Source organism: Sarcophilus harrisii, chromosome 5 (genome assembly GCF_902635505.1).
Source record: "Sarcophilus harrisii chromosome 5, mSarHar1.11, whole genome shotgun sequence".
NCBI lineage: Eukaryota > Metazoa > Chordata > Mammalia > Dasyuromorphia > Dasyuridae > Sarcophilus > Sarcophilus harrisii.
This window is the reverse complement of record NC_045430.1, coordinates 96,333,873-96,347,088: the sequence shown is the minus strand read 5'-3', so window position 1 is coordinate 96,347,088 and position 13,216 is coordinate 96,333,873. Positions and strand designations below refer to the sequence as shown.

General features: G+C 34.8%; 1 protein-coding gene across 1 annotated transcript; it reads left to right on the top strand.

Moving 5' to 3' along the window:
- Nucleotides 1-2,140: 2,140 nt before the first annotated feature.
- MANSC4 (MANSC domain containing 4) lies at nt 2,141-10,770 on the top strand. Its single transcript, XM_031938076.1, has 4 exons — nt 2,141-2,395; nt 3,625-4,194; nt 6,054-6,188; nt 8,298-10,770. The coding sequence occupies exons 2-4, from the start codon at nt 3,963-3,965 to the stop codon at nt 8,894-8,896; spliced, it is 966 nt and encodes a 321-aa protein (XP_031793936.1). The 5' UTR covers nt 2,141-2,395; nt 3,625-3,962; the 3' UTR covers nt 8,897-10,770.
- Nucleotides 10,771-13,216: the final 2,446 nt, after the last annotated feature.

Below are 13,216 nucleotides of genomic sequence, written 5' to 3'. Positions count from 1 at the left end.
ACTTAGTTCCCACAGTCCTCTCTCTGGGTGTAGATGGTTCTCATCATCACAAGATCACTGGAGGACAGACTTTATTTCACAGAAAACAACAAAATCAGCAAAGTGTTCACAGGAATCTATAGTGAGATATAGACAACACATTTAGTGCTCATTAGGCATTAATTAGGTTATTGGGGAGTGGTGGCAGTGCACAATACTTAAAATAATGGTTTAAATGAGGAAGACCTGAATTGAAAACCAGCCTCAAACACTTACTAGCTTTGTGACCCCAAATTAGTCATTGATCCTTTGATTGCCTTAGTTCCCTCAGCTTTAAAATGAGGATAATAATAGTGTCTACCTACCAGGTTATTTTGTCATATGAGATACCTGTAAAATGGGTAATACAGTGCCTAGCACATAGCAGGTGCTTAATGTTTGTTTCCTTCATTATACTATCACAGAAGTAGAAGGGATTCTAGAGGTCAACTAGTCCAGTATCCCCACTGTACAGATGACAAAACTGAGGACTAGATAGTTTAAATGATTCCTTGATATAATAAGTGGCAGAGTTTGAATTTAAACTTAGATCCTAAAATTAAAAATTCAATGCTTGTTGGAATACATGGGAGCCACCTGACAGTGGCTGCTGGAAAACCAAACCAGACCTGCAGAATGGATCTCCTCTTGTGTGAGGATGATACAAGGAAACTGAGAAGCAGTTGCTATTCTCTGCCCTCTCTCCTCTTCTCTCTGCCTCCAATTTATCTCATTCCCAGTCCGCAACATCTGTGTCACCAAAGGCTGCCCTGCAGCTCCTTCAGATGTTATGATCCACAGCTGTGGAGGTTCTAGGAGAATTGACTTGTCCCTTAACAAATTGACCTGTCTCTTAACAAATGCTCTTAATCTTTTCACTGCACCATATGGCCTCCCTTCAGAAGGGAACTGATCTCAAGGTTGTCAATAAGGCAACATGTTGACATTGCAGTGAAATTCTTTCTCATTTGGGTCTCTTCTATAGCCCAAAGCTTATAGAGCCATCCTTATCTTTGGAGTCATCCTGCCAGATAAAAGTACTTTAGATCTAACTCAGAACCAGATCTGAATTACTTGAATCATCTTCAGGAACAGCAGAGTTTTAATATAAATCTCCTGTCTCCTTTAAGATGTTCCTTATTGCTTCTCCGGCTAGGGTTGAAGGAGTGACATGAAAAACCTGTTTTTCTCCTAAAAAGCACACTGGCAATAACTCTTCTTTCTCTGGATTACTAGGCCACCAAACTATTAAATATGGAATTATTTATCACTGAAGGCATATGATAGCCAAGAAATTTCCCTTCTCTGGATAATGGAAAACTAGATTCTGGGACCTTAGTGCTGAGGAAGCAAAAATTACCTTCCTCTACCCATGAAGCTGGCATTCAGAAAGGTAAGGACAATTGGCATAAAAGGAAAATTAATGCTTTCATAAAGAATCCTGCTCATATTGTTCATACTGTCCATATCAAAATGTTCTTTGGTGTTTATTTTCAGAATTTTTTAAAATCAGGAAGTTATTATGTATTAATATGATCTTCCAGGTTTGAGGAGCAATGCCTGGAAAATGGACACAATGCTGACGCCATGCATTTTAAAGGCCTCTTTTAAATTCATATTTGATCTGTTTGGGGAATGGGGTCTTGCTACACATTAAGCACCTTTAGTAGACTTAGACACTAGTGGTTATTATCTAAACGAGTGCATTCTACAGTTTTCATAATTAAAGATATAATACTAAATCATCATTACAAATAGTTTCTATCTTGGGATGAATCATCTGTCTATAGTGGATACTAAGAAATTCAATTAGAATGGACTTGGACTGGGCTGGGGCTTAGATAGATGGGACAGGATGGGTGCAAAGCTTCCCAGTAAAGTTTTTGAAATGTTCACATCCCAGTCCAGTGTAGCTAGTCATAAGGAGTGAGACATATGCTATGGTAGTATTTCCTATATTTTTAATCATGATTCTGGCCTTTGGAAATTACATTTTCTATCAAAAATAGTTTTCTATTCTTTTTTTTAATCCCTGTTAGACATCTAAAGAGTTAATAACTAAGAGCACTCTATTCTAGGAGGGTTTTGGATTGTTCCATTGTCATTTCAGGGAAGCCAAAAACTTTAAAGAATGTTTTCTTACCATAATAGAAACTGTGTATCTTTTTTACAAAGAGAGAAACTACTTTTAGGATAAGTATTTTAATCTTAGTAAATCATGTTAGTTATAGGAATAATAAGAAAACTGAAAGTATGTTCTAACTGAGAACACTTGAACAATGGAGAGTCAATTTTGAATGTCAGCTTTTTGTCTTCCCCTTGGAAAATGCCATTTCTCTCTTCCCTTGGAACAGGTGGCAGTGTCTGACTTCTGCAGGTAAGAGGTTTGTTTAAAGTGTACATGGGAATCTACAGTTTTGATCTAATTATCTGAGTCCTATAAAGTTAAGTGATAGTGCATTATACAACACACATTTGCAGCAAAGTATGTTTTGTTTTTTTAATTGTAGTTAGAAGAGTTACAGGAACCTTTAAAAATAAGCATCTGTTTAATAACTTCATTGCTTTTTTGTATTCAGAATCTATGTTACATAATGTTAACTTGTGTATTGTTAATAAACAGCTGGAATAAGATTCTGTGAGAAATGACTTCTAAAAACTGCTTTTTGTGATCTGAACAAATGAATCATTAGGCAGAAGGTTAAAGAGAGAATACTACATTTGTACTCATTTTTAAAAAAAAGCTAGGTGTCACCAAAGAGATAATGCATGTTAAGCCTTGTAAATATTAAAGCACTAACAAAATGATCTATTACTCCATTTATAATCATTATTAGGCATACTGGAAAAAATAAAGCAATACTTTTAATATTTTGAGTTTATCAACTTTGGGAACTAGGGGATAGGAGACCATTCCTGTGGTATTGCCTTAAAAAATTCCTGTGGTATCTGAAGCCATTGTTAATAGAGAGATATTTAAATAATAATTTAGCTCCCCTGTCAACTTTGGCCTCTCATTCCTCAATTGAGAATATGCAATGTTCCCAGTAAATTATGAGTGTATCCTAAAGAAAGAACTACTGTTCTCTTGCTTTTTGCCTCCAGCAGATACATTATTCATGCAGACATTAAGAAAATGCAATCCAATGAATTTGGGCAGGCATTAAGAAATCTGTCTTTTCCTTTAATTCTCAGGGTAAGTAATAACTCTTTGTAGAACTGTGGACATCTCAGCAGGTTTATTACATCAGGCTGTGAAACTCTGCTTCTTGGTTTGACATCTCTGGAAGGAATGAAATTCAAAGTAAACTTTTTCATTCTTGATTTTGCATTTGTTTAAATAAATGAGAGAGCAATGTCTTTTTGGAACAGAAAGCAAACCTAACAAGAGAAAGCAACAAATTCAAGGAAAGAAATAAAGCTGTCTGAAAAAAAAAAAAGGCTAGAAATAAATAAGAGTTCATCTGTTTTGTTTGAAGTGAAATCTCACCAGGACATTCAGTTATCTGAAGTCAGAAAAATATCAGTCAGAGAGAAGCTTTCCTGTGTTCCTCATCTGTCCTTATATTTCTATAGTAAATGTTTTCTGTGGCTGTTCAATTTCAGGGAAAGAGGGAAGACATAGGAGAGGCTCTATTTCTCTGTGAATGAGTAAAAAACAAGGCATGAAGAGAACACTGAAGTGAAAACTATCCAGAAAGGGACAACAGGAAATCCACCACTCTCTTGGGACCTCATTTTGGAGAGAAAGAAAGAGAAAACTAAATGCTGGTCCCTAAACTGACTTAGATCGCTGGCAACTGCACATCAAGAAAAATCTAAGAGAAACTCTCCCTTTCTCAGCAGTGGCCCCAACTTGCAAGAAATTCTTTCTTAAACAAAGACTTGTCACATCCTCCTTTTGCTGGAAAAAAGACTTGTCTTGAGCTTTTCATATTGAGGAAATGTGTGTGCTGGTAGAAGCAGTAGCTGAGTTGCTGTTGGTTCTGAGTGTGGTGTGGCGTTCCAGTGCCCTCTGTTCACCCACTGTGTTTTACAAGAATTGTTGGATCCGACGCTTTCCAGGTTTCCTAATTGACCTGGAGGAGTCTCAAAAGTTTGGAGCTCGGTTCCTAAAGTATTACTCAGAAAGCACAGGCCAGAAGTGTGGAAGGAACTGTTGCCTTATGAAGGATGGTAAGTGTTATATAGCTTGTGAGGAATTTTAAAATTTGGATTATTTTTAGGTGAAAAACAGGATGTCAATATGTGAAATCAAAAATAGATAGAATCATGCCTTCGGCTTTCATTCCCTAGTATTCCTAATAGCAATATACTTAGCTAGATGATTATGAAAGTAATTAAGAAGAAAAATTGAATTTTTGCCAAATCAAAGGGGGAATTTCATATCCAATCACCACCCATCTACAGGTAGCAATAAATCAATAAACAAGCATTTATTAAATAAATTAATTTATTAAATTCTATGTTCCAGAAATTGTAATAGGTACTGGGAATTTAAAATAAAAAAAATCAATGCCTGAAAAATCCATACTCCAAGAAATTTATATTCTACTGAATAAGATAATATGTACATATATAAGCATGTACAGAATGAATATTAAATAAACAAAGTCGTCAGTAGTATTTGGGAGATGAGGAAAAGCTTCTTGTAAAAGAGGGTTATTGAGTTGAGCTTTGAAAGAAATCAGGGCTTCTTCAAGAAAGAATACTTCCCAGAGGTTTGGAACTTTGTCACTGCAAAGATGCAGAGATAGGAAATGGATTGTCAAGTATGAGGGATACCACGAAGGCAAATATGACTGACCTATAAAACAGAAGTTCTCAGACTTTTTGGTCTCAGAATCCCTTTACTCTTTTTAAAAAGTACTGAGGACTCCAAAGAGCTTTTTGAAAAATTTTATAATAGCTACTTACAGATAGTTGGAGCCTTCCAACATTGCAACATCATGCTTCTGTAACAGATTCATCATCTGTTTTTTCAGCTCATCCAGTTTCTCCTTCAACCCAGGTAGTATATAAGATATGTAGGCTACTCTGACAGAAATATGGCTCTCTATATGCTTTAATGTGTTTCTTTCCTTGTGTTCCTAGATTTCCAAATATGTGTATGTATGTGTGTGTAGATATATGTTTTTTTAGTCAAATATATGTTGTATCAGATGATTCTTTAAGGGCCTTTCCAACTATGAGAGTCTGAAATTTTAAAAGAATGCTTACCCAAAGAAGGTACACTCATCACTGACTGAAGTGAATTAACTATTTTGATAGAGTGCTGGGCCTAGAGACCTATGTTCAAATCCTTTCATTGACACTATCTGTGTAACCATGAATATGTAGCTTAGCAATTCTGAACCTCAGTTTCTCCATACATCGGATGGGAAAATAATATCCATAGGACACATATCATAGGATTGTTGTAAAGCTCAAATGAGATCATATAAATAAATACTTTGCAAACTAGAAAGTGTTAGTTTAAAAGTGACAAATGGAAAAAATTCAGCTAAACATAGGCAAGTTTCTACTAATGTAGAATGGAAAAAAAAAAAAAAAGTAGAACCAAATGAGATCTTTGTAAAGTGCTTATCAAAATGTCTGGGATTTAAACTTTTTTTTTTTTTTTTTTTTTTTTTTTTGCTTCTTTTCTTAGGCAAACGAGAATCTGCTTACCAGATGGGGAATGTTTTCTCTCTAAGCCTATTAGAGAACTTCTTTAAAATTTCCCTTAAAATAATCTCAGTTCATAGATGGTCAGATTTTGGATGCTGAAAGACTGGAGAAAATATAGTCCAATTACTCTCATTTTTCCAGATAAGAAACTTGAAGTTCAAGGGGTAAAGCAGCTTGATAATCAGCCTTTGAGGTCCAGAGAAATATGGCTATAACAAGAATCAAGTTCATGATATCATTCAGAACAGAGATCTGTTATATAAACTAGCTTATCCTTTATTTTTTGAAGCAACATAAACAGGGCTGAAGTCAAGTTTTGTTGGCAATAAAAGAAAGTTTCAAATATTCAGTGTTTTTCTTTACAGCTCCCTGCAATCTGGCTATTTTCTTCCATGATCCCATCCATGACAATGTCAACTGCCTTCATGTTTACTGCCCAACCTTGGAGAGTTGCATCTTACAGCCTAAGCATAGTGCCATCCTGTACAACGTCACAGCAGGTAAAGATTTATAGGGTATTTCTTGACTTTAAAAGGCCATGATAAAACCATAGTAGTAACTCTTTATGGCTGGTGATAGACTGTCCCTAAAATTTTCCAAGTAATTACTTTCCATAAAGCAAGCATTGGCTATGAGATATCCAGGGAGAACAATTAATTAACAACAATTGCAATTAAGAAAATATCTAAGTTTCCTTTAGTTTGCCAAATATAATTTGAAAAAAATCCATGACAGGTTAAAAGACCAAATCATAAATCACTTAAGTATAATCTAATATTCAAATAGCATCCTTTTCCCAAAGAGCACTAAGCACTTTAATATAATATTCTCCTCCATCTATGTAAATGAATTGAACATAAATTTAAAATAGACATTTTTAATGCATGAGATAGATTTTATTAACGCCTTAATTTAGAAACTAATTTAGGTGGAGGGAAGCAATTAATTAAACAATCACTTAATTAAATTATTAAATGTTTCAGTGATTAAAGTTTAAAAACTGGATATTTTGAGGGATGTGAAACATTCAAACCCTAATTCTGGAAAGGTAGAATATTTGGGCATGGAGAATTCTTTATCAGCTTTTCCCAAAATGTCATTCTTCTTGATATAATGAAAAGAAGGGTTCGATGAAAAAATCTCAGTGCTAGGTTTGATAGTGGAAGCATATACTGGGTAGCTACTTAAAGTACACCTAGGCTGCTAGATATGCCTGCTAAGATCTTTGTGGCATTCCACTGAACACTGTCTGTCAAACTAACACTGAACTATTTTCAATCAATCTGAATCTATCCATTCAACCATTCTTAGTCTATTTAATTATACTATTATCCAGACTATAAAGGGGACTACAGAAAACTATGGAGTAAAATAGAGGAAATTTCTCTATGCTCATTGAATAAATTTCTGCATGCAACTATTTTAATGCGTCATTTCATATTCAATGTTTATCAAAAGGAATACAATAGAATCATAGATGCAAAGCAAAGTGAACAGAACAAGGAAAATGTTGTACACAGTAACAATAATATTATACAATGAATAATTGCAAATGATTTAGTTACTCTAAGTAATACAATGATCTATGATAATCCCAAAGGATTCATGATGAAGCATGCTGTCTGAAGAGAGTTGATATTGTCTGAAAACAGAATAAAGAATACTATTTTTTCTCTTTCTTTCTTCTCTAGTCATCTTGTACAAAATGACTAATATGGAAATGTTTTACATGATTACCTGCATATTGAATTGCTTACCATCATGCAGAGGGAAGGAAAACGAGGGAAGGAAGAATAGATCTGAAACTCAAAACTTTTAAAACATATTTTAATGTAATTGGGAGAAAACAAAATGTTATTTTAAAATATTAAATATATTTATCTGACTATATCATTTTTCTAGTTCTACCAATAGCCCTGCTATAAAAAAAAATCAAGGGGCAACTAGGTGGTACAGTGAAGGGGGCGCAGTGGATAGAGAGAACACCAGCCCTGAAGTCAGAGGGAACTGAGTTCAAATCTGGCCTCAGACACTTAACACTTCCTTAGCTGGGTGACCCTGGGCAAGTCACTTAATTCTAATTGCCCAGGAAAAAAAAAAGAAAAGAAATCAAGTTAATCTGACATGATTTTTTTTTTGACACACTCAATGATTGGTTTTCTTTTTTAAATGCTCAAAAACCATTTCTATTATTAATAATGAATTCCTAGATTTTTCTAGGAATCAAAGACAAATCCATCAGTTTATTTGCAGGATCTATCCTCTCCCCATTTTGAAAATTGCAATATTGTCCATTTCCAATCCTGTGTTATATCTGATTTTTGAAAAGATCACTACTAGTGGCTGAGCAAAATGTTTACTTGGTCTTTCAATAGTTTGGGACATAGTTCACCCAGATTATATTTAACCAGATTTTCAATCATTGTGGGAATCATTCCAGCCTTTTAGAATTTAAATTGCAATTTGCAAGTAGCCTTAGTGGAAAATTTATTCAGTGGCAAAGTTATACAAAAACATACAAATTCTATGAAATTTTCTCAAATTTAACCCTTCTATAATTTTTCCTTTGAGTCAGAAAGACAATAAATGACATCATATTTGCCTTACAGGTATTGATCCAGATTTGCTTGTTTTTCAAAAATCTTCTACCAAAAATTTAAATACACGGTCTTCATTTAATAGCTGGAATGGGCTAAACAACATAAAGACCATGAATTTAGAGAAACATTCTATTTTGGTAAACCCCACGTTACTGTCAGTAGATGCTCCAACTTCAACTATATCAACATATCAAGATATAGTCATAAATACCAGCAATATCAGTTTCTCCAGTGCCATAACCACAGATTCTTGGACAACATCCATTCCACTGAATGACTTAGTTACCACACAGATAAATATGGCTTCGCCCAGTCCTGATCTCTTCAATAATCCAAGTAACAGGACAATTTTTCCTGCATTTAAACCTAAAGAAACAAAAGTATTTTCACATATGCCTATTCCAGCACATCTCAACAGTAGCAAACAGCTGTTGAATGAAACCAAATGGGACAACAGTAAATACTGCACTTCAGAAAATGAAGAACAGAGGCCAGCTGAAGAATCTATGGCTTTAAACACATGGTTGGTACCTGTAGCACTCTGCATATCCATCATCCTCTTTTGCTCTTGTCTGGTCTTCCTTGTATCAGGATGCTGCCCAAAATGACAAGGCCATTATAAACCAACACGCAATGAAATATACTACTAAAAAGGGAAGATTGTGACAAGACTTAATGGTGCAAAGATGATGAAAAACTTTTAAAGTTTACTTCATTGTCAGTATATAACAAGGAATAGTAGAAAGCAGGTTGGATTTGGAATCAGTAAGAATTGAGTTTGAATCTTCTTCAGACATTTGACTGAGGGCAAATAATTTATTCTCTCCCAATGTCAGTTTCTTTATCTGTAAAATGAGATGATTGGACTCAGTGAACTCAAAGGCCCTTTCTAGCTCTAAATTTCTGATCCAGTTATCCTATTTATTAATTTATTAGTCATCATACTAATTATTTTTTTCTCACCACACATGATTTCATTATAAGGAAGACCCAATACAGATAGGCACCCTCTGAGATACTCTTTTAGTTATACTCTAAAGTGATGCTTTTTTGATAAAATAAAAAGATCAATGTCTTAAACATTCTTTCTTTTAAAATTAAAATAATTAAAAATCCATGCTTTACCTACAAGCAGGGGAGAGAGAGGGAAGAAAAACTCATAAGATGATTAGGTTTATATCTCGGTCAAGGTAAAATTACCTAGTGTTCCCCTGGTGTGCTTTTCTCTGGGTCTAGAATGCCAGTCCCTCAATCTTCCTCCCTCAAGCTACAACTGTTGAAATCCTACTCATTCTTTAAAGATAGTTCAGACTTTCCTTACTCAAATATACTGTGATAATTTACAGAAATCTGTCATGCATTTATCATATAATTTTTGTCTTGTAGTTATTTTGTACATAGATTATACCTCCCTATCAGACTATAAGATACACGAAGGCAGAGAAGATATCTCAAACTTTTATCTAACCTGAGATGTATCCTTCAGGAGAACATGAATAAAGATTTCTTAAATTGAACTGTTGAGATAAAACCTTAATTCTGTCTTCAAGTCTGTTACCTACCCCTCAGATTACCGATTGCCATTTTACCTAAAATCCCAGGTCTTCAGACATCTCTGGTTACTCCCACACTGAGAAGTGGTTTAATGTTCCACAGAATGGCCCAGACACAATGGCTTGCGAGCTCAAGACTTTATTCCAAGTGATCATATCCTACACTACTCCTGTACACTCCTGCACTCCTATTGAATTCCTGCTGAACTTCTATTGAACTCCCCCTGTACTTCTTGGTTCCCATTGCCTATATAGGGTCTATGAAGTCACATGCACAGCCAATAAGGGAAGGAGATGTTTCCCATTGATGATGTGTCCTCGGTGCGACCAGAGCTTCCGTTCACAAGGTGGTCCTTACTATATCTGGGTGCCTCAGGCATGAAAGCCTCTTTACTTCCTCTTATATTTTGTGAGGTTCTTCTCGGACTCTTACACAAGTCAATCATTTCTCCAAGCTTTGTATATTTGGCAAATTAAATAAGAATGTTTTCTTGATTTTCACCCAAGCCATGGATAAAAATAGTGAATAGAAGCCTGAATAAAAATTCCTATGAACTCTGTAAAAATTGTGTCCCCTTTAATCTGTAAAATAATCACTGAAACTGTGTCCCCTTTGATCTACAAAAGATGAGAAATTCAAGGTCTCCCAGGCTCCAGAGAGTCTGGAAGAAGGCATATTTTTCAGACAGAGATAAGAACATTATTCAATTGGAAATCTCGGGCAAATCACCCTCTCCCCCATTGATCTTTTTGGGTAGGAATCCCCATTCAGGAAACTCTAAATTCTGAAAGCAAAACAAAACAAAACAAAAACCTTCAAAGTAATTTCATTCAATTGGGAGATCCTGGTCTGATAATCAATTCAAACTGCCCCAAGATTTGCTCATAAAATAGATTTCTGTCAACCCATTCTTTGCAAATTTCTTCATTAAGAAATTTGTCCACCAAACCCAAAGATCCTAACTTTTGGGATAGGAATTCATTATTTGACAAAAACTTCTAGGAAAACTGGAAATTAATATGGCAGAAATTAGGCACGGACCCATACTTAATACCGTAGACCAAGATAAGATCAAAATGGGTCCATGATTTAGGCATAAAGAATGAGATTATAAATAAATTAGAGGAACATAGGATAGTTTACCTCTCAGACTTGTGGAGGAGGAAGAAATTTGTGACCAAAGATGAACTAGAAATTATTATTGATCACAAAATAGGAAATTTTTATTATATCAAATTGTACAAAAAACTAATGCAAACAAGATTAGAAGGGAAGCAACAAACTGGGAAAACATTTTCACAGTTAAAGGTTCTGATAAAGGCCTCATTTCCAAAATATATAGAGAATTAACTCTAATTTATAAGAAATCAAGCCATTCTCCAATTGATAAATGGTCAAAGGATATGAACAGACAATTTTCAAATGATGAAATTGAAACTATTTCCAAATCACTATTGATCAGAGAAATGCATATTAGGACAACTCTGAGATACCATTACACATCTGTCAGATTGGCTAATATGACAGGAAAAAATAACAATGAATGTTGGAGGGGATGCAGGAAAACTGGGACACTGATACATTGTTGGTAGAATTGTGAATGAATGCAAACATTCTGGAGAGCAATCTGGAATTATGCCCAAAAAGTTATCAAACTGTGCATACCGTTTGATCCAGCAGTGCTACTACTGGGCTTATATCCCAAAAAGATACTAAAAAAGGGAAAGGGACCTGTATGTGCCAAAATGTTTGTGGCAGCCCTGTTTGTAGTGGCTAGAAACTGGAAAATGAATGGATGCCCATCAATTGGAGAATGGTTGGGGAAATTGTGGTATATGAATGTTATGGAATATTATTGTTCTGTAAGAAATGACCAGCAGGATGAATACAGAGAGGATTGGAGAGACTTACATGAACTGATGCTAAGTGAAATGAGCAGAACCAGGAAATCATTATATACTTCAACAATGATACTGTATGAGGATGTGTTCTGATAGAAGTGGATTTCTTTGACAAAGAGAAGATCTAACTCAGTTTCAATTGATCAATGATGGACAGAAGCAGCTACACCCAAAGAAAGAATACTGGGAAATGAATGTAAACTGTTTGCATGTTTGTTTTTTTCTTCCCGGGTTATTTTTACCTTCTGAATCCAATTCTTCCTGTGCAACAAGAGAATTGTTCGATTCTGCACACATATATTGTAGCTAGGATATACTGTGACATATTTAACATGTCTAGGACTGCTTGCCATCTGGGGTAGAGGGTGGAGGGAGGGAGGGGAAAAGTCAGAACAGAAGTGAGTGCAAGGGATAATGCTGTAAAAAATTACCCAGGCATGGGTTCTGTCAATAAAAAGTTATAATTATTTTTAAAAATAAATAAATAAAAGAAAGAAAAAAGAAATTTGTCCACTAAGAGATAGCTTCTTAGTGAAAAAATAAAACTTCCTTTTTACCACAGACTTTGGGGTTTGGGAATTCTTTTGCATTTGGAGCTACGTCTTTGAGCAGAAAGAGGATCTCTCTTATTCTCACATATCATCAGAATCCCACTAAAGACTTTTTCAGATTGACATTGCTCTGTTAATTAATAATATTTAGCTACAGATGTGTTACTTTATATTATAGCTTATATGTATATGTGTATATATATATATATATACATTTATATATATACAATATATGTACAGCTCTCACTAGACTATGATTTCTGTTATGGCAGCAAATTTATTTAATCTATGTATTTCTCTTATTGTCTAACATAATGTAGGTGCTTAATAAACTTTTGTCAGTTATTTATAATTGGCATAGATCTTCTAATGGCACAAATGACTCCATATACTACCCTTTTTTCTGAACTAATCTATTACAATAATTTGTTTTCACTTGTTTGCTGGTTGTCACATTTCTTCTGTTGTCAACTGATTTATCTTAGCCAATAAAGAGTAATCAAATAGCAGTGCTTCCTAGCTCTAGAACAGGGGTCCTCAAACTTTTTAAATAGGGGGCCAGTTCACTGTCCCTCAGACTGTTGGAGGGCCGAACTATAGTAAAAACAAAAACTATGAACAAATTCCTATACACACTGCATATATCTTATTTTGAAGTGAAGAAACAAAACAGGAACAAATACAATATTTAAAATGAAGTAAAGTTAAATCAACAAACTTACCAGTATTTCAATGGGAAGTATGGGCCTGCTTTTGGCTAATGAGATGGTCACTGTCTGGTTCCATATTTGTCACTGCTAGTTGTAACAAGTGATGCAAGTGTGCATCCATTAGTCTTGATCTGGTTGGAGAGTTCAAATGTTTCATTGTAGAAAAAGTCTGTTCACAGACATAAGTGCTGCCAAAGATGGTTGCCATTTTG

Excerpts from the sequence above, each read along its gene's own strand:
- MANSC4 (XM_031938076.1), top strand. The coding sequence starts at position 3,963 with ATGTGTGTGCTGGTAGAAGCAGTAGCTGAGTTGCTGTTGGTTCTGAGT. Across the intron at positions 4,195-6,053 it reads CTGTTGCCTTATGAAGGATG|CTCCCTGCAATCTGGCTATT; the intron begins GTAAGTGTTATA and ends TTTTCTTTACAG. Across the intron at positions 6,189-8,297 it reads CCTGTACAACGTCACAGCAG|GTATTGATCCAGATTTGCTT; the intron begins GTAAAGATTTAT and ends TTTGCCTTACAG.